The sequence below is a fragment of the Marmota monax genome, unplaced genomic scaffold (assembly GCF_021218885.2).
Source record: "Marmota monax isolate L192 unplaced genomic scaffold, Marmota_monax_Labrador192_F-V1.1 WCK01_AAM20220418_F8-fsc00046, whole genome shotgun sequence".
Classification (NCBI taxonomy): domain Eukaryota; kingdom Metazoa; phylum Chordata; class Mammalia; order Rodentia; family Sciuridae; genus Marmota; species Marmota monax.
Window position 1 is genome coordinate 9,116,879 of NW_026692486.1, and position 21,132 is coordinate 9,138,010.

Genomic DNA, 21,132 nt, shown 5'->3' on the forward strand with positions numbered 1-21,132 from the left:
CTGAGTTTCTACCTTAACATTTTATTTATGCAAATATTATTTTGGGAAAATGTGTATCACTGACTTAATGCTAATATGTCATTTTTATGAGTGTAATTTAATCATTGTTTAATTTATTTTCTGGACACAGCTTCCTCCTCTTCAGAAATATCTGGTAGGCAACTACTTTTTAATAAAACAAATGTTACCTTTAAAACTTTTAATTTGGTTGTTTGCAAGTTTTTATTCTCTTCTTTTAGTATTTTTATTTAGCATATTGTTAATAAAGTACTTTGGTTGGTGAAGGAAATGCTTTGTTTAATGTTGGATTTTATATATTTATGCAGATATTGTAGTTTTTTTATGTGATGATGTTTTATAAATGATAAGTACAGTACCATGAAGCAGAGGAAGTTGTACCAAGTAGCAGAAGGTAGATTATTACACACCACTTACCTAGTGAGATTATCCAAACTAATGAATGTTTTCTTTTTTTTAAAAAAAAAAAAAGTCCATATACTATTATAAATTTTGAGTGAAATAGCTGACATTTTATTTGGGGTTTGCTTTAAGAAGTTTTTATTATATTTTTTTTTCTATTTTCAGTTTGTTTCCTTTCTATTTTTCTGACATATGTTGAATAAAAGTTGAATAGTGTTGTGCTTTTACTATAAAAAGGCCATAAAGAGGGAAGTAAAATTTATCACATTACTAAGAGACCAGAGTCTTCAACATCTAGAGTAGTTGTCATCTGCATAGTAATACACTTATAAATTCTTCATATATAAAAGATAACCTCTTTTAAAAGTTAAATAATGGCACACTATAACTCACTACATATTCTTGTTTTGATAAGAAGTTATCTAGCATATTTCACACAATGTTGCAAAATGCTAATAAATTTGCTGAGTGTTATTAAACATTCATTGTAGAATTATCTGAATAAAAGATAAAGTTGTACCACACTTGAATTTTTAGTCAATTTTCTTAATGTTTAAAATGAACTTTGTAAGCCAGGCTCAATGACAACTGTAATCCCAAGGCCTCAGGAGCCTGAGGCAGGAGGATTTCAAATTCAGTCAATTTACAATCTCAGCAACTTAGTGAGACCCTATCTCAAAATAGAAATAAAAAGGACTGGGGATGAAGCTTAGTTGTAAAGCACCCCTGGGTCCAATCCCCAGTTTAAAAAAAATAGAATGAATTTTGTAATCTGATTTTTAACTATGACCTGTGTGTAAACATACAAAAATATTGCGAAAAGCAAGGAGAGTAAGAATTAAGTTGTGGATTTTGGACTTGTGGAAATGCATATAAATAGTTGTTTCTTCTTCCTTCACCTCATGAATATGGGTGAATATTCTTACAAGCACAGGAACATTCACCTGGGTGAACATATAGGTTCCTTTGCAAGCTTATCACTTTCAGAATGCAATGATGCAAACTGAAGAGAAAATTAATTTATTTGGAAAACAATTATAATTGTAAATGCAAAATAATGAATTGAGTTAATTTTTGGTGTGTTCGTACTTTTGTAATACCTAGTTTTCCCCATTATTAACCAATACAGAATAAAATATGTTTTCAGAAAAATCTTTGAGGTACTTTTTCCTAAGGAGAAGTATTAATTACTGTAAGATGCTTTTGTTGGTAGGTACCCATGAACACACATAAATATTAGAACCAATATTCTATCTATGTCTCCAAAAACTGTGGCTGTTTCAGGCTATCACAGTGGTTTAAGTGATTAACTATAGATAAGGCTTATATATTAGAACATAAGCAAACTAAAAAATTGAGAACCTCAAAACATATGCTTTTAAAGGAACTCTGGATTAATTGTGATATAGTACAGTGTTTGAGTCTAGCTGTCGCTCTCACCTCTTGTTTTATTAACTGATAACATCTTGTATCCTTGGATTGAAATTTTAAAAATAACCAAAGAAAATCATTTAGAAATTAAATCCACCAATGTCTAAAAATAATAAAATTTACAGTAAATCATGTGGTTCTTGATGTGCTTTTGTTTTAGGATTATTCATAATTCAGTGTATTGTGAAAAATATTACTTTTTATGTTTGTTTTCTTCTGTTTATTAGGTGTATGTTTTTATCTTTATTTTTACAAAGAGTTGATTATATTTATCTTTGCTTCTAAATAGAGTATATATATTAGAGATTTCATATTTGTATATATATTTATAAGACAAAAACATTTCTCAGGAACACTTTTTTTAATGGAATTATTTAATGACTTAATTAATGGCCATCCTTACTCTAAAAAAGGAATTGCCTTATATGTTGAATAAATTCACAAAATTTAATATCTTTGATTAATACACATTTTAAGTAATTTTCTACATGAAACCTTTATGAGATCTATTGTTTTCTTTCTACAGTGCTACTTGACAGTAAAAGTCAGAATATTGATGAGTACCAAGAGTATTCCAAAGAATTTCCCAAATATCATCTTAGTAAATAAAATTAAGAAACCCCAGAAATTTTTCTTATAGCTCATCACCAGACTTGGAAAGGAAAATTTTGTTTTTTCCTACTTACTATCTTTGGTAAAGACTGCCATTCCTTTCTTTGATCAGTTATTTTTTCTTAACTCTAAATCCACTTTGCATAAAATGACAGGAGAAGCTGAAATAAGATGTTAGACATTTTTCTTTGATTCTCTTCCTTGTCTTCAAATTCTCATGCAGGCATCTGGAGAATTTATATTTCAACTTGTTGTGCAAGTTCTATATATAAAACTAAAAATATTTTTCAAAAGAAATTTGAGGTATATTTTTTGAGGTTCACAAGTTGTGATTTCTTAAAAGACCATTACATTTTGTAATTAATTATGTTTTGATTTATTTTATAGCTGCCATTTCCAAATCAAGGCCATGTGCAGATATGTCTGTTCCAGGCAAAAACAAACAAACAAACAAAAAAAAACTCACAAAACCCAAACATACAAACAACCATAAACCCAACTTACTTATAAAACCACTCTTCTTCAATTGTAAATAGTACATTAGCTTTTAGATTTAAGATAACTTGAATCACCCTTTATGTAAGAATTTTCCACCCTGGGAGGAATTAGATCATATTTGGTTAATTATATGCAACTATTTGATTCATTATTTTGGTGCATGAGATTTTTTATACAATGAAAAGATTCTAATTTTAAAAATTAATTTTCTTAAAATAGTTTTGAAAATATTTTATATCAATGCTAGTTTATAGAAAGTAGTAAAATAATGTCTTCAGAAATGCATACCTAGTGTTACTTAAAAACTAATGTCTGCTTCTGATGCCTGTCAACATCATTTAAATTGCAAAATATTTTAGAATGCCAACAGCTTTTTTGGTTAGTTACAGTGATACAGTAAGATCTTTTCCAAAGATATTACATTGAGGATAAAGAAGGCAATAACAATGTGCATCTCAGAATGGCTCAATTTAAAACCGTTTCATAATTAGGGATCTTAAAGAATTTGTGAGTCTTCACTTCCTCTTTTAATGCTGTCTTCACCATCGTGATCATCAATCAGTATTTCTGAAATAAATGCCAATGTGCCCATCCAATTTTACTTTGTCTTCAACTTTTTACTATTTCAACACTACTTAAATCCTGTTTTTATCATTTTCTTCTTTATAGATTGAGATAGAGAAATATTGGGAAATTTCTGAACAACAAATTAAAATAATTATTTCTTGTATAATCAGGTTTTATTCTCATTCCTAACTACAAGAACATGAACACATCTTGACGATGACATTTTATCTATGGGAAGACAGATAAGCAGAGAATACTTTTAAATGATTGGTCATTTAATTAACAAATTTAAAACTTTAAACCACAGCTCTATAAAATATGTGGTTATTATTGATCAATATATAAGCATCTGGTTTTGAATTGCTTTAGTGCAAGTTTTAAAGTAGGCATTCAAATATTTAGAATGAGATTTTAAAGTGGTTTAGATTTTTTTGTTTATGTTTTGTTCTGTTTTGTTTTCAAGCCACTGTGGATATCCTTTACATGTTGTTAGTCTCTGGTTTCTCCTTTTCTCTCCTTTAGTAGTGAGAATGCAAATCTAATAACACAAATTCTCATAACCTGAAAACAGTCCTTTTTTTAAAACCAATTATTCTTGTTACTCCACAGATCAAAAGATTGATGTTCTTCAGATATTTTCAGTTCATGTGTCTTAAGTCTCTATTACTATCACTGCTGGCATATTTATTTAAGCCAGTATTTTTTCCTAGATTGATTTCTAATTTTTACATTACTTTCAGATATGTTTTTAGAAGCATTATTGTTGTTATTAGATTTGAAATTATCAAAGCAATCTCCATATAGAAAAATATTGGAGATTCTTAGAAATCTGAGAAAGTGTTTGCTTCTTGTTTAGAGACACTAACTACTTCTCTAGTGTACCACAATGGTGAATGCACATTTTCTGCTTTTTAAAGGAAGAATATTTATATGTAATTTAAATATATATAATATAAATATTCTTATGTAATGTAAATATTCCTACAAGACAAAAATCTTTTTTTCATATATGTTTTCAGTGAAGGAATTTCTAGCCAAAGCCAAAGAAGACTTTCTGAAAAAATGGGAGAATCCACCCCCGGTAAGAAATATTTAAATTTTTCTACAATTAAAATTTTTGTGTTAAGTAAAATCATGATTCTTGCCTAAGTAATTACCACTCCAGATATTCTAAGTTTCAAGTGGTATTAGTAAGCATAAATTTAAAATGGGAATTATACCACAATGTTATGTTTTAATTAATTAATTAATAACTTTATATACATCTAAATTGAAGAAGGAATAATTTCTCATATAATACTCAAAATAGGTTTTGACACTAGCACGTTTTGGTGTTTTCTAATCTCATATTAATGTTGAATGATGTCCTTGTTGGCACACACCAAAGGTGGACTTTGTGATTATAAAATGGTAAACACTATATAACATGAAACATGAAGGGAGGTGAGGAAGATGGCATATATTTCATCATATAAAGAAAAGCTATGACTAGTGTAAACAGATGTTCTGTTGTGTATTAATGGACTTTGTTTCCATTATTTAATTGGGATTATATTAAACATTTCAGTCCATTTTATCAGTAAAATAAAAAATTAACTACTAACCCATGAAATTAATTCAGTTGAAATTTTAAGGACTATTTTCTGCATTGATAAAGAATCTCATTAAGTATGAAATTAAAATGATAAAAAAGCAAATTTCTTAAGTAAAACATGGTTGATTTCCTGCTCTGTAATAATTCAACATGATGTTGCTTAACAAGCTGAGTTTTGTTTGTAATAAATTCAACAACACTGAACTCTAGTTGCTATCCAGATTCATCACATATACAAGAATAATGTTGCACCATATTTTTCTCAAGCTAAAAGCTCTACAGACTAAGCCTTGGAAATATTTTCCATGATTTTCATGGATATCTTTGTGATTAAAATTATTAAACAATTGGGTCTGCAATTACTACTTGTTGCTATTTAGCACATAATTTGTTCCTAGTAATTTTCATTTTGTTGTGGCAGCAACAAATTCAATAGATTGATGCCTCTAATTCTTTGCTTCTATGCTGTAGTCAAAGCCAAACAAAGATGTTTGCTTGTAACAAAACATCTATTCAAGGAGAAAAAGAGTCTGATTATTGTTCTGAGACTCTAGCTTTTGGTTCTTTGTGGAATGAGGAACTCTTCTTTCCTTATTGTTACTGTTTTAGGTAATACTGGGTTATTATAACATCAGAGAGAGAGAGAGAGCGCGAGAGCGCCTAGTGGCTTTTTCTCATGCTGTTCTTTAGCTCCGTAAGCTTGAATAAAGATCCAAATGAAGTTTGATAGTGTTTCTTCATAGGTAAATCTAATGAAAAGACTGATCTCTCAGGTTATCCATTTTATTACAATATTTACTAGTGCACTAAGATTATATGGCTTACATGACTCCTCTTTGGTATACTTCTGATCAGTTTGTAATTATTAAAATACAGAGATGACTTATTAGAAATCTAGTACTAGAAATTATATTAGAAAATGACCATTACTGATTCAGCTGCTCTATGTTGCAATATAATTCTCTCCTCTGTTATTGGATCCTTTCTTATTCAATAGAGAAAGTAGTACCAATAACTTGAAACCTGAATAGTATTTTTGTATTTTTTTCTACATGAATAGTTGTAACCCATATTATCATTCTGGTTATGTACTACAGTGATTGTAATTATCATAGTTGTATGAAAATTTTAAGTTTTAAATTTGTTTTATTTTTCATGCATTTGTAGAATAATGCTGGACTCGAGGATTTTGAAAGGAAAAAAACCCTTGGAACAGGTTCATTTGGAAGAGTCATGCTGGTGAAACATAAAGCCACTGAACAGTATTATGCCATGAAGATCTTAGATAAGCAGAAGGTTAGTGCTTCTTATTATTTACCTACAGGTTAACCTTCAGTTTTATTAGCATTAGCATTAACATTAGTTGACATCTTAAGATAATTTTATTGTTTCATTCAATTTTTATTCTTAAATTGTGACTATATGATTCAGTTAAAAATTTTAGCATATGAGGATACATTATTATTTCAGTAGTTATACATAATACATATATGTTTAACAATAAAATATATAATGTCAACATGTAAAAACAGAATTTCTACTAGATATTGGCTTATGGAAAAATACAGGAAACAATTACCTAATCCTTAAATTGGCATAACAGAAATTTAGAAATTTAGTTTTTTGATATTTTAATTTATGGTAGAAGCTCTCTTATTTAACATGATTGTATTTGGTAAATTTAAAATGTCAGTCATAGCAGTCAAATTTTAAGATCTACTTACTATAAAAAACAACTTTTAATTATTTATCACCATTTGGTATAGCTAACAAATGAAGATATCTGAAGTATTTATGCTTTAAATATTAAGCTTCCATTTTCCTAATAATTAACAGTTAAGGGAAGGAAAAAGAATAATACGAAATTGTGATATATTACCTTAGAGTTATATTTCCAAGAATGACTTTTTGGCTTATTGGTATATTGGAAGGAAAGGGAAGAAGCAGTAATAGACTAGAAATTCACAGCAGCTCAACTGATGCTATCGAATAGATATGTAATGTGAGCCATGCATATCTTGTAAAATTTTCCAATAACCACATTTAAAAAGTTGAAATTAATTTTAATAATACATTTTATTTAATAGCTCAAATGACTTCTAACATAAGAGGTAACGACTAAAGTCGCTCTAAAATTTATATATATCCATATACACATTTAATTGTACATATTTGTTTACTGCCTTCATTTACATATCTTTTCTAACCATGCTTCTTGAAAAAAATAGTTTAATCACTTTATCCACTAACTCACTTCTTATTATTCTTCAGTGTACACACAACAGCTTACTTGCCTCCTCATTCACGTCCTGCATCTTGCTACTCTACTAAAATAGCCCTGCCAAGTGTCACCGATCCAGTGACTGAGTCAAGTCCAGTGGACTTTTTGCTCATCTTATTTGACATTTTTAGAACATGTGACTGTGCTGAACACTCCCTTGAAACTCTCTTGTTCTGATTTCTAGAATGTCATGCTCTCCCGATCATGCCTTCACCTCTCTGGGTTCTTCCTTTTTTGTCACTTTTCCTGTTCCTGTTTTTTGTTTGTTTCTTTTCCTCTGTCTTAGCTAGGTGCAATGGCTCACGCCTGAAATCCCAGTGACTCAGGAGGCTGTGACAGGAGTATCACAAGTTCAAGACCAGCATAAGCAACTTAATGAGAACCCTGTATCAAAATGAAAAGGGTGGGGTGTAGGTCACTGGTAAATTACTGCTGGTTTCAATCCAAAAAAAAAATCATTTTTCTCTCTATTCTTTTCTTTAAAGGTTGCTAATAAATCCCTAAGTTCTGGACTATTCCCCTTGCCTTCTGCTTATTTTCTACTCTTTTCCTATCTATTCTCCAACAGGCTCAACTCTTATGTTCTCTGATCTTGCTTAGTACAGTCTGAGCCTGGATCTCCCAGAGATCTTTTAGCTCCTGCCCTCCTTTTCTAGATGAGGTTATTGGGTCTCAAAGAGGGTGAGTGACTTGTATACTTTTGTTGGTAGCACAACAAGAAGATGCTTTAGATTTATCTTTCTTTATTAAATACATCAGCAAAATGCTATTATCTGGGTAGCCTCTTGTATATTATTATAATTCTTAAGGAATTTATAAAATGTGCTTTACTAACAAAATATTAAGAGGATAACAAACTATATCATCTATGCTTTTAAGTATTTAGAGAAAACATTTTTAATTCCTCCTTTTGCTAAGGCAGCAACTTATTGGATAAATTACTGAGCCAGTTACCTTATGGATAAATTATGGCCAAGTATTTCCTAGAAGAATAATTGCTATTTTATATCATTTCTATTATTTCCATGTTCTAAGTCCATGCATAATTAGGACAAAAGCCTTTATATTCTGAAATTTGTCCAGTTTATTTAATTTACTAAAGCTGAGTGTTAAAATGACACTCCATGATTAACCCCTTCTTTTGTAAATGAAATCACACAAATATTCCAATTAAACCAGTCTGGCTTCTCTATCTTAGAGTATATGGGAGTGAACGGAAAAAATAAAAAAATCAGGCAGGAATTAAGGAAATCTCATTTCTTCACTCCATGCTATGTGTCAAGCATTGCTAACCACTTTTTGAATGTATTGTATCAATGAAGACACATAGCTTTGTGTGGCATTAATCTCCCTTTTATGCCAATAACCTCGCTACTTAACGAAATAATCTTTTCAAACAGGTAGTAAATTGAAGCAAGAATCTGTTCTACATTTTTCTGATTTCTATACCTTTTTCTCCTTGTTACTTTTTCCTTTAAAATGTATTTGTTATCTCTGAGATCCTTTTTACCAACACCTAGTCTGATCCCTAATTAACTTCAACTGGTATTTTATAATAATATCATAATTTCCACAACCCCAGACTTTTCACCTTTAATTCATCCTCCTCACTGTCAACAAAGTTTTCTTAAACCATATCATATTATTTCCCTCATCCATCAAAAAGTTTCATGATGTTCATTAAAAGAAGTCCAAACTCAGGCTACCTAGCAAGGGGCTACTTTCAAACCCTTAGTAGTCTCTTGTTCTATTCTCTACTCGAACTCTATGCTCTACTTCCCTGACTTGAAACTTGACCTTGTAATGCTGTTCTGGGTGGGGCAGGGGGTGATAGCCTATCTTCCTTATTAATAATTCCTCAAGCACTTGGCTTAAAAAAATCAGCTGGTGACAATCATTTTTTAAATTTATGTTAAATATATAAACTAACAGAAATGTTAAGAAGTAAACATAAACTTTATATTAATTTTGAACATAAAACTACATCTCCAAGGACACTTGTTAATTTTCCTTTGCCATTTAAGAACATTTTGCTGTGAAATTTTGAGAAACACTGTCCTAAGCTATAGCCAAATGGAACTACCATTCAAGACTTACTGTTGTATGTTTTCCCCGCTCAGGTATTGGTTCTGGATACTAACCCTGACTGAACTTTCTTCTGTCTTGCCCTTATCTTTATTATCCATCCATCTTAAAAGACTCAGCTCAACCCCTGCCTTTTAAAATAGATTATAATAAGAAGTGACACGTATTGAGCTTTTACTGTGTGCCAGGTACTATATTAATAACTTGAGATGCATTATGCCACATAGCCACTCTTAAAGTAGGTCTTATTATAGCATTTAATAGGTGAAGAATCTAGGACTCAGAAAGATTATGTACTTGGCCTTAAATAAATGTTTTCTCTTTTGACAACTTATTATAACTCTAATTTGGCAATTATTCATATATTGCTATTAACATATTCATACATCATAGTTTCAAGTGAGTTTTATGCAGTAAGAATGCGATTTCTCCTGCCCCTATCTCTGTAACATCCATTATACTTTATATGTAGTAGATACATACATTTAAAAGTAAAATAAATTAATTATAAATGGTGAATTTTTAAGTAGTTAATTTTCAAACTAGCTAAACATATATACTTTGGCAGTTTATATGCCTGGAATTCATTTGTATTTTAATTGTATTATGTCCCACATATACATAGTTGGCTTAGGGCTCTAATACAGAAAGCCTCTTTTGTACTTTTCATTATTTATTTCACAAGCCCACACATTGTTCATGGCCTAATTTAAAACCTGCTATATCATAAAAACAAAAGTAAACACAAAGCAACAGTCATTCTCCAGCTGGTGTTATATAATTTATTGTGATATTTATGGACTAATTGGTTCTATAACTTGTTAAAATGTAGACAGTAGTGACCCAACCACTTCATGTCACAGATTTTAAAAATTGAGGTTCAAAGACTTGAAATAACATCTCCAATTTATAAAGTGGACTGAATAAAAGGCCTAGGTTAGAACACAGATCTTCTGGCAATCATTCTTTGCTCAGTATTATTTGTGTACTCCTAATTTTACATAGTGTACCAATAACCGGCTGATATCTTTAAGTACCTTTCTTATTCATGTTCAATTGGGTGATTTCTATGAGTATCCCCATATTAATATAAGCCTCTAGCAAGAAAGAATGCCACTTTCTAATGATTTACACAAATATAAGACACTTATTTATGCTTTCCTAAGGTCACCTTTTCCTAAATTCCAAGTAGAATAGAACACAGTCTTCATGAAGTCAGGATAAATTGCTTTCCCTTTCTATTGAGTAGACAATCCAGAGAAAGCTTGATTAATCCTAAGTGACCTCTTTTTCATGAAGACATAGTATTTTCTTGCTAATATTTTCTGTGTCCTCTTCTGTGATTGTGTAAATTGAATTTTTAGAATTTGTACCTGTATTTATTCAGGTATTATAAAATGAACAGATTATTTTTACCTAATATTTTTAAATGTTTCCTTAGTCTTTAATTTTCTTACTGATCTTCTGAAGTATTTAAAATCAGTATCTACTTACTGAAGTGATATGGTGATTTAACTGTAAGTCATTTGGAACCAAGACTTTTTCCAAATTAATTTTTAGTATTTTTTATGGGTCTGTCCTTATTCCCACTTAGTCCTTACTTTTTAATTTCATAGTTTGTTTGTTTATTTATTTATTTATTTGGTACCAGGGATTGAACTCAGGGGCACTTGCCCACTGAGCCACATTCCAAGCCTTATTTGGTATTTTATTTAGAGACAGGGTCTCACTGAATTGCTTAAGGGTCTCACTTTTGCTGAGGCTGGCTTTGAAATTGTGATACTTCTGCCTCAGTCTCCCAAGGTACTGGGATTACAAGGGTGCGCCACCATGCCCAGTCCATAGTCTACCTTCTTAAGACCAAGATTGAAATCCTCTATTAGGTTCTTTTCGTTTGAATCTCATGAGCCCAGTTTGTAATTATTATTGCTTCTTATTAAAGTCCAGCAATTTTGCTTATTCAAGTTTTTTATTGTATGGAAAACACTTTTTTTTTCTTTTAAAATGATAGTATCTTTTAAATTTTGTTTAAGTATACTAAAGTATATTTATTTCTCAATTGCAGGTTGTTAAACTGAAGCAAATCGAGCATACTTTGAATGAGAAAAGAATATTACAGGCAGTGAATTTTCCTTTTCTTGTTCGACTGGAGTATTCTTTCAAGGTAAATTTTAATAACATCTAAATAAGATATTTTCAACCTCATGTATTTTTAAAAATGTAAAGCTATGATAGAATTCTAAACCAGATGATACAACTAGAGAACATGAGTAAACAAAGGAAATATTTTTAGATTTTGTGTAATACAATCCTATTGTGCTTATAAACTTGGGTAATGAAAAAGTTTTAGCTCTCTCAGGGCAACTTTTCAAAGTGACATACATAATTTTTCATTGGAAGGCATTGCAAAATTTAAAATTTTAGTGATCTAGAAACAGTATGCCTCCTGCAAATGAATCCACTTCTCAAACACTTTAGACCATCATCTCACCATTATTTCTTACTTAATAATTTGTATTCTACTCTTTTCACTTGCATAAACCAACACAGTTTTCCTCCCCTGTTCAAGTGTCTGATAAAGTACAAAGGGTTTATTCTTTAAATTGGCAGTTTTCCAGCTCTTTGGAATGATACTTGGCGTTTCTCTACTCTATTGAATCTATTAAACATTGCAACTTTTTTACCCCTTTGTTCTTTAAATAAAACGAAAACCTATGTATTCATGATATTAAAATCATTAATCTCTCAGACATAATATATAAATATTATTCACTTTTTAAAATTGTTTTTTAACTTTGTTATTCCTTTGTCTATGCTGTAGCATTATTATTATTGCCTCCGTGTTAAATGTTGTCTGCAAGAACAGGAAGAGCAAAAAGTTCCAGACTAATTTGTGGCAAGAATGCCAGGAGGAAAAAAGGGAAAAACAAGATGAGTGCCTCAGTATAGGAAAGATACAGGAGTTCCATTTATTCTCATTTTTCTCAGTTTTATTAACCTGTCAGATGATTTTCTTTTTCTAATTGAAAATGATATAATCTTAAAATACTTTTACCTATATTTTCCATTTTAATTTATTTCTTTTTATTTGTTGATAGGATAATTCTAATTTATACATGGTTATGGAATATGTCCCTGGGGGTGAAATGTTTTCACATCTAAGAAGAATTGGAAGGTTCAGGTAACTAATGCCTTTTCCTTCCTTGCATCTTTATCATGCTTGTGTTTATTTTAAATAGATTCTTAAGTTAATACCAATGTCAAGAATTTATTTAATTTAATTAAACAATGGTTTAGCTATATGAAGCATTAGGTGAAAATTCTAACAAGAAACATACCAAACATGATTTTTAAAATTCAAATAAAAGCAATATGAAACCAATTTAATATTCTGTTGGTAGATATTGTGAGATTATTTGAAGAGTTTCCAGAAAATACAAAAGTTAAATTTTAAAATACCAATATTTATCGAACAAATATTTGAGATTATGTAATGACATAGTACATAACATATTGTAATAATAATTAATATTTAATGATGACCATATTTGAAACAGGTTTGCATAAGGATGATGATGAGAAAAGACTAAAGAAATGATAATAGTGATATCATGATAAGATTATAAAAGTGCTGTTCACAAATTTAATTCTTAAAGTTTTTGCTATGTTGAATTTTTGAAATATATACATAGTTTAAGAGAAATTTATAGTTTCTTATGAGGTTATTACTAATATGATCTCAGTTGTGAAAATTGGTTTTAGATACTGATAATTTTATCCGTGTATAATAGCTCATAAGCTACTAGTGATAATTAGCAATCTAAAATAAAATGAGGCTAAAACTGAGAGCAGGTCCAGCTTCTCTCAGGATATAAGAATTAAGTTAAACATTAGTATGAGCTCAAACAGGGCTGATGATGGTAATTTGATTCATAAAGAGATAATGATAGACTTGGACTATCATGAGATGATATCAGATAATAGGCAAGCATTAGTTATTTGCATTAACTGGGGACTAAGTCATATTTTTATTTATTGACCAGTAATATGTAAGTCACATAATGTGTCAGGGACTTTCACTTCCTTTTCACGTCCCTGCCAACCTCTTGTCCAAGCAGGCTTAGAATTGTCACGTTGCCCTATAATTATTCAATGTTTTCACTGAAGTTCCACACCTAAACCTGTTTTCTGCCCATTTTCTATAACTGCTCATTTCTTTGCTCTGTAACTCCTCACACTCAGCTTTTAATATTTGACTTGGTACTACAAGGAAAGCAAGTTGACTGAAATAATTCACTCAGAGATACTATCTTTTCTGAGCTTTCACACATAAGACACATACACTCTAAATAATTCTTATTCTCACCTTAGGAACTTTGAGGCAACAAGAATTTGAGATATGGTTTAGCGTGTCTTTGATCAGAAGCAGTTAAGTCAACTGATTCTCTACTTAAACAGAGGATGTCAAGACTTAAAAGTTGCCACAGCTTTAAACCTTCCTGATATCTTCCTGCAATTCCTTAAATATTTAGTAGAAATATCCAATAACAAATGGCATTTAGAATTTTTTTGCTATCACTTTTGAACAATTCAATTGTTGTCTGTATTCCTTTAGGCAAGCATTAGTGTGTAGTGATAAATAATTACGTGAAATATAGTGTATATTTACAAATACACAGAGAAAATATAAGGGAGACCTCTCAGGTCACATGTTTCCAAGTTTAAGGATACTTGTTGCAATAACTGGGAATGAGTCCTCCAATTTCTTCTTATGATTTTCCCTTCATCCTTCATCCTTTATCATAGGATATAGATTGTTACAATGTTGGGATAGGGCTGAAACTGAAAGAGTATTATGAAATGTTATCCCAAAACTGTTCTTCTTTTCATATTCATTCATTTAACAAAGATTTAAGGGCCATCTGATGTAAATCAGGCTGAATTGGGAATTTCAGTAACAAGCATTTCTGATGCTACCAGATCAAATTCATGCCATCCATCTTTTGGGAAATCCTACTAATAGTTTAAACTGTTTATTAAAGATATATAAAAAAAGAAAGTCATTGGAACGACTTTGGAATTTATCAGGTAATTTGATTCATCAATGAACATACTAGAAAATTAATTATAAATTTAATTTAGAAAATTGGTACATCCTTTTGTAATAATACTCAAGTGGCATCAAAAATATATTGATTTGTTAAAATTACAATGACATATAGATGTAATCTATGCATACAAGAACTGAGCATGTTTACACAAACATACAGATTATATATGTCAGTGTATCGTATACATCCATAGTAAAAAATTAATTTGCTAAGATTGCATATTTTGTTGGATAGGATAGGATTTGATAGGATTACGGTTGTTTATTCTTCGACTATATTTTGTGATTTCTGTAATGAGGATATCTTATTTTTGTAATAGAAACTACTACAAAATGGCTAAAATGGCATTAATCTTCACATTAATGAAGTTAAAGAGCTTGTATACAATGAAATTCTTTAAGCACTTGAAATTTGTGAAAAAAGTAGATAGAACCTAATTAATTGGAGATAGATAGTCCAATTAGCACATTAACTTTTCAATCATTCTCAAGTTCAGACATAATTATAAAGACATTATTGTCTTTATAATATGGGAAATAATAATTCAAAATAATATAATTGTTTTAAGGTTATGCTTTTCTTCAACATAAATAAGATGATGAGTGTGCCTTACATAACAGGTGCATAGAGAAAAACATGTTCCCTAAATGTATCAAAACATTATTTGAAGACAATTTGGAAATTTACTAAATATTTGAAAACACAAAATTCTTTATATACATTTAAAAGAAAAAAATGCATTTATCTCCTTAAATACCTCCATTCTGTGTTATAGTAATTTTTATGTATAATCTATTAATTCATGATTGTTATCCATTTTACAGAAAATCAATGTTTTGGGTTTTTTTGCAGTGAGCCCCATGCGCGGTTCTATGCAGCTCAGATAGTGCTAACATTTGAGTACCTCCATTCATTAGACCTCATCTACAGAGATCTAAAACCTGAAAATCTCTTAATTGACCATCAAGGTTATATCCAGGTATGACTTGAACATATCTTATATAACATATTTGAGAAAATACTAAGTAAGAAATCTATGTCAACTATCAATGTTGGACTTTTTCTTTTTTGAGAGAGAGACAATCACTGTTTCCTGATAGCTCAAATTGAGTTTTTAGTTCTGCTGTTATTACAGAGAAGCAAGAAATCACATCAAGGATGGAACTGTTCTAATCTCCTATAACAATTGTGAACTGAATATAGACTCCTGCATAAGCAAATGATAATAGCTAACTTTGTGAGTACTTATTAGTGCCAGGCATATTCCAAGTGTTTTACATGTACAGGATGGAGTATCCCTAATATGAAACTTTTTGAGTATCAGTGTAAAACCACAAGTAGAAAATAGCACATGTAATTTCCTATGAAGGACACAGGCAAATTACAGATACACTAGAAATATTATATAGTTAGCTTTAGGTTATGACAATAAGGTGCATATGAAACAAATGAATTTCATATTAGACTTGGAACACATCATCAATATCTCACTTGTATATATAGATATTTCAAAATTCAGAAACATCCAAAATCTGAAACACTTTAGGTCCCAAGCACTTTGGATAAGGGATACTTCACTTGTGTTATTTCTTTTAATCCCGACAACTCCATGAAGTGTAAATACGATTCTTATGCTCATTTTAAGTTAACATACATAAGAGATAGCAAGATGACAGAGCCACTAAATAGTAGAGTCAAAATTTGTACGCAGGTAGTCTGATCTTGGAGTCTATGCTTTTTATCATTACAGCAGCCCAATTACCGAAACTGAACTGGTGACAATGTTTCGTTTCCATTTCTTCTATTAACAGAGTGATACATTCCTTTCTACAAATTTGTCTGTACGTTCTCCCAATAATGCTTTCATGCTTTGTTGATGTAATTAATGACTGAGGACACATTGACTATAAAGAATACTTACAGCATTGTTCCATTTTTTAAAAATTATTTTTACCTTTTATTTATTTATTTATATTCCTTGAGTCTAGAATCTTATGATAACAACTACAAAGCATTTATTGTTGTTTTTCATCTGTTTCTTTGTTTTGAGAGGGAGAAGGGGTTTCCAATTTGAGTTGTTTTAATAACCTTTATTCACTAAATAATCACTTCAGGAATTAGTCTCAGTTATATTGACCTAATTCCACGATTTTCATTTTAATCCTGGATTTCTACCCCCGCCAACACACACTGATACTAAGGCTTGAACCCAGAGAGTTTCTACTCTATTACTGAGCTATATCCCCAGCCCTTTTTTATTTTATTTAAGACAGTATCTCCCTAAGTTTCTGAGGCTGGTCTTGAACTCATAATTCTCCTTCCTCCTGAGTCACTGATATTACAGGTGTGCACTGCCACATCTTACCCTGAATTTTTAACTTTCAATTTGGGTACCATAAATAACATTTATCATGAAGTGATAAATTTTAACAAGCATTTTTTTTTTCTTTTATAGGTCACAGACTTTGGGTTTGCCAAAAGAGTTAAAGGCAGAACTTGGACATTATGTGGTACTCCAGAGTATTTGGCTCCAGAAATAATCCTCAGCAAGGTATATTTATAATGTCAGTTTGTAAGAAGTAGCAACATGAGGCATGCATCACTGTGGATTTTTGTGTAAACAATTATGGGTCTAATTTTACATTTTTTATTTGATCTAAGTTATGAATTTAAATCTATTTGTGCATGATTACTCAGGAATAACTATTTAGAGTTAGCATTAATCCCCTAAATTATATCAGTTTTGACTATGGATATTAGAGAAATAGAGTGGAAAAAAATCTAACCTCTAGCTCCATATTTGAAGCCAAATATATAGTCTTTCATAATTATTCCCAGTAACAGGAGAACCAGTAAGCCTTGCCAAGAGGCAAATCTAGTGGTGAAATATACAGTTATCAATTCTTCCTTTGTTTCAAATTTATCAATTTAATGAAAGGAATGTGTGAAAATTATTTTTAATTTTAGCTTAGTAGTGATATTACAGCAATTGAATAATTTGTCTATTGAAAGCAGTCCTACTTTTCAAACAGTGAACTGTGGGAGGAGAAACTACAACCATATTTAAAAGAATGGTTTAACTTTTCTTTTCTTTTCCTCACTGTTCCTTGATGGAGAAAGCTAGAAGAGAGAAATTAACAAAAACTGACCATAAATAGGAGCAAGGAAAGTGAAAGAAACCAGACATGGGTCTTATTGTGTCACAAACTGACTAACTGAAATTTGGTTAACCTATGGAATGTTAAAGTAAAAATTTTCTTATAGCTTTTCTTCTATTATCTTTCATAATTTAAATCACATATAACTTTTTAGTCTTTTATAATCTAAATATCATGCTATTAACACATTTCTTCTTTATAAAATGCACTCAGCAAATAATGTAACCACAAAATAAGCACCAAAACTGTACAAGTGTGTATATGTTATAAAAGTAATAGACGCGTATTGCAGAAAACTTGGAAAATGCAGAAAAATATAAAGAAACAATCCTAAAACCTACAATCCCACCACCCAGAGGCAGCCTTTTGACATTTTTTTTTTATGCATGATATCCTAGTTGAGATCATAGTGAATGTATAGTTTTGTGGCTAGCTTTTTTCACTTGCATGTTAACAAGCATGCAAACCTCATTCTTTTTTTTTTTTTTTTTTGTCTTTGTGGTGTTAATGCTTGTATGCAAATGTACCATAAAGTATTTAGCCATTCTTCTATTGAATATTTAGATTTTTTTTCAATTGTTGTTTTCAGAAGTTTTTGTTGTTGTTCATTTGGGTTTTTTTTTTTTGTTGTTGTTGTTTGTTTTTTGCTATTATATACAATTGTGATAAACATCTTTGTGCATAAAGCTTTTTCTGTATTTCACATTATTTCCTTAGGATAGATTCCCAGAAGTGGAATTACTGGGTCAAAGGGTATGAACATTTTTAAGGCTCTTGATACATATTATCAAATTGCTTTCCAAAAGGTTGTACCAGTTTATACTCCTACCAGTAGTCTTTTGAGAGTACCTATTCTACCACACCCTTTCCAACACTGGTATTCTCATTTTTTTTTAAATTTACTAATTTAATAGGCAATAACTAATGTGTCATTGTTTTAATTCTCATGTCTTTGATTGTCAGATTTCTTTCAAATGCTTAATAACCATTTGGTATTTCTTTGGGTGTGTGTATAAATTATTAGTTCATGTCCTTTGCCTATTATCTATTGCAATTTAGTGAGTTTCTTACTGATTTGTTTTAATTTTCTATGCGGAGGCTGTTCTTGTACCTGGCCTATTTACTTGTAAACAGAAAAAAATGAAAGCATATAAATCAGAGAGTTGAGCAACAGTGATGCCCATTTCCATCAGCAAAATCAAGTGCTGTTCCCATTATGTCACTCCCTCCTTTTAAAAAACACGTAGAATCAGGAAAAAGAAAAAAACTCCGCTGTATTATGACACCATATTTTAGCTAATAATTTGAAAACTAAATTATTTATAAAGCTAATGTTTTGATAAAGGGTGGAGTGTGGCGAGGAATGATAGCAATTAGAGGGTATATTAAAAGGCAGAATAAAAAGTCTGAGAAGAACTCAGCTTATTTCTGTCCATGATCAAGTGGTGGTGGTTTTTTATTCCCATACTATTGTGCCAACTGACACAGATCAAAGTTTATTCAAAAACTTTGATGTAAAAAAAACCTTCATGTAAACATGTTAGTATAAACATGTTATAAATATTTGTTTTCTTATAAATACTTATAGATCTTAATTTTAGTAAGCTTAATATAAAAAAGCCAAACCTAATTAAACAAATTTTTGAATTGTATATTTGGTTTCTAAAGCACTTTTTATTCAAATTATTCCCTTTATTTTGATACATTACTCACAAAACCAGCTGGGCTTGGTGGCATATGCCTGTAATCCCAGTGCCTCGGGTGCAAGGGGGCGGGGGGGCTGAGGCAGGAGAATCATGAGTTCAAAGCCAACTTCAGCAGCTTACCAAGGCCCTAAAGAATTCAGTGAGACCCTGTCTCTAAATAAAATACAAAAAGGGGCTGGGGATGTGGCTCAGTGGTTAAGTGCCCATGGGTGAAATCCCCAGTACCAAACAACAAAAAAACAACCCTCGTGAACTAGTTTAACTAGTTTTCTTCTCTTTATACCTTTTAGAGATGAGAAGCAAAACAATAGACAATTACAAAAGTAAAATATACTTAAAATATTAGTATTAATTGAATTTCACATTAAACTTTTAGCATTCATGAGATACTGTGAAATGGATATGATTATCCATAGAATATTAACCCTCCTAACTCCAAGAATGTATTATACTTTTCAATCAACTTCACTATTTACCACTTTAGTACGCCTATTTTGTTTCAGAAGTTTGGACCTGTCTAGGTCAAAACCCAATTCATACAATTGTGGACCTAGAATGGGCTTTGGAGGTAATTTGGTCTGACTCCCTTTCTACTATTGAGCAACTAAATTATCCCAGTGAAACAGGGGACATTTCATTGTCAATAATATTCTTAATGATTCTAGGAAGATGATTTACTAATCCTTCCTAAATCTTATTCCAATATCTGGAAATTCTCCCCTTTGTTTAACTTAAATTTGACCTGATACATTTTGTTCCTTTTTCCAGAATAGCTGTTTAGCAACTGCTTACAAAATGTTTCATAGCTTCCAGGTCATTTTGAATTTACCTATGATTTCATTTTCCTCTGAGCAAATTAAGTGATCATTGACATTGGTGTTGGTTTACCTCAGGGATACAATAAGGCAGTGGATTGGTGGGCATTGGGAGTGCTAATCTATGAAATGGCTGCTGGCTACCCACCATTCTTTGCTGATCAACCAATTCAGATTTATGAAAAGATTGTTTCTGGGAAAGTAAGTAAAAAATTTTCTTATTTTTATTCATTATTTCTAAATATGAATTTTAAGGTTTAAAAATAGAACCATATTATGTTTTCATCCTAACTTGGGATGTATTTTACTACATTTTATGTTATGTCAGTATTTATAAATAAGGGAACTACTGAAGAACTTATACCCTAACTGTGTATAGAACTTATACCCTAACTTATACCCTAACTGTGCAAATAGAAAAATGCCTCTTACAGATGAATAAACTGAGTTAGGTATTGAAAGATTTACAGTGATAAAGGCAATACAGCAAGACAGAATGGAGAAATTACATTAAATAATTATCACTGCTGTTCTTGTCACATTTGTAGATTTCTAAGCTTCAGATCTCTTATCTTTGTATATAATTGTTTTTCTCTTGTAGGATATAAGTCATAATAAAAGAAATTTTGATATTAACAAAATAAAAATGCTGAGAAAAAGTAACAGGGAAGTTAATGATTTATTTATTTAAGAATTTGAGCAGTAAATTTTTAAATTTAAGGGAGAATAAGGGCCAATGGTCATATGAGAGAACTAAAATATATTAAAATACAAATGAGAGAAGAGAATTTTATTAATACAAAGTCTAAGAATATAGAAAATATACTAATATTTTCAAATTATTGAATCTTAAT

The 21,132-nt window shown here is 30.5% G+C and overlaps 1 protein-coding gene across 7 annotated transcripts in view; it reads left to right on the forward strand.

The window, feature by feature from the left end:
• Prkacb (protein kinase cAMP-activated catalytic subunit beta) overlaps positions 1–21,132 on the forward strand; it is a 63,816-nt gene that overhangs the window by 27,379 nt on the left and 15,305 nt on the right. For 4 of the 7 annotated variants that reach the window (XM_058578992.1, XM_058578994.1, XM_058578993.1 and 1 more), the window contains 8 exons: positions 131–154; positions 4,548–4,609; positions 6,290–6,418; positions 11,554–11,652; positions 12,587–12,669; positions 15,452–15,578; positions 17,055–17,150; positions 20,357–20,479. In XM_058578992.1, the coding sequence (XP_058434975.1) occupies positions 131–154; positions 4,548–4,609; positions 6,290–6,418; positions 11,554–11,652; positions 12,587–12,669; positions 15,452–15,578; positions 17,055–17,150; positions 20,357–20,479 (743 nt within the window). The remainder of the gene's footprint in view (positions 1–130; positions 155–4,547; positions 4,610–6,289; positions 6,419–11,553; positions 11,653–12,586; positions 12,670–15,451; positions 15,579–17,054; positions 17,151–20,356; positions 20,480–21,132) is intronic. The other 3 variants (XM_046443228.2, XM_046443230.2, XM_058578996.1) reach the window with 1 other exon arrangement.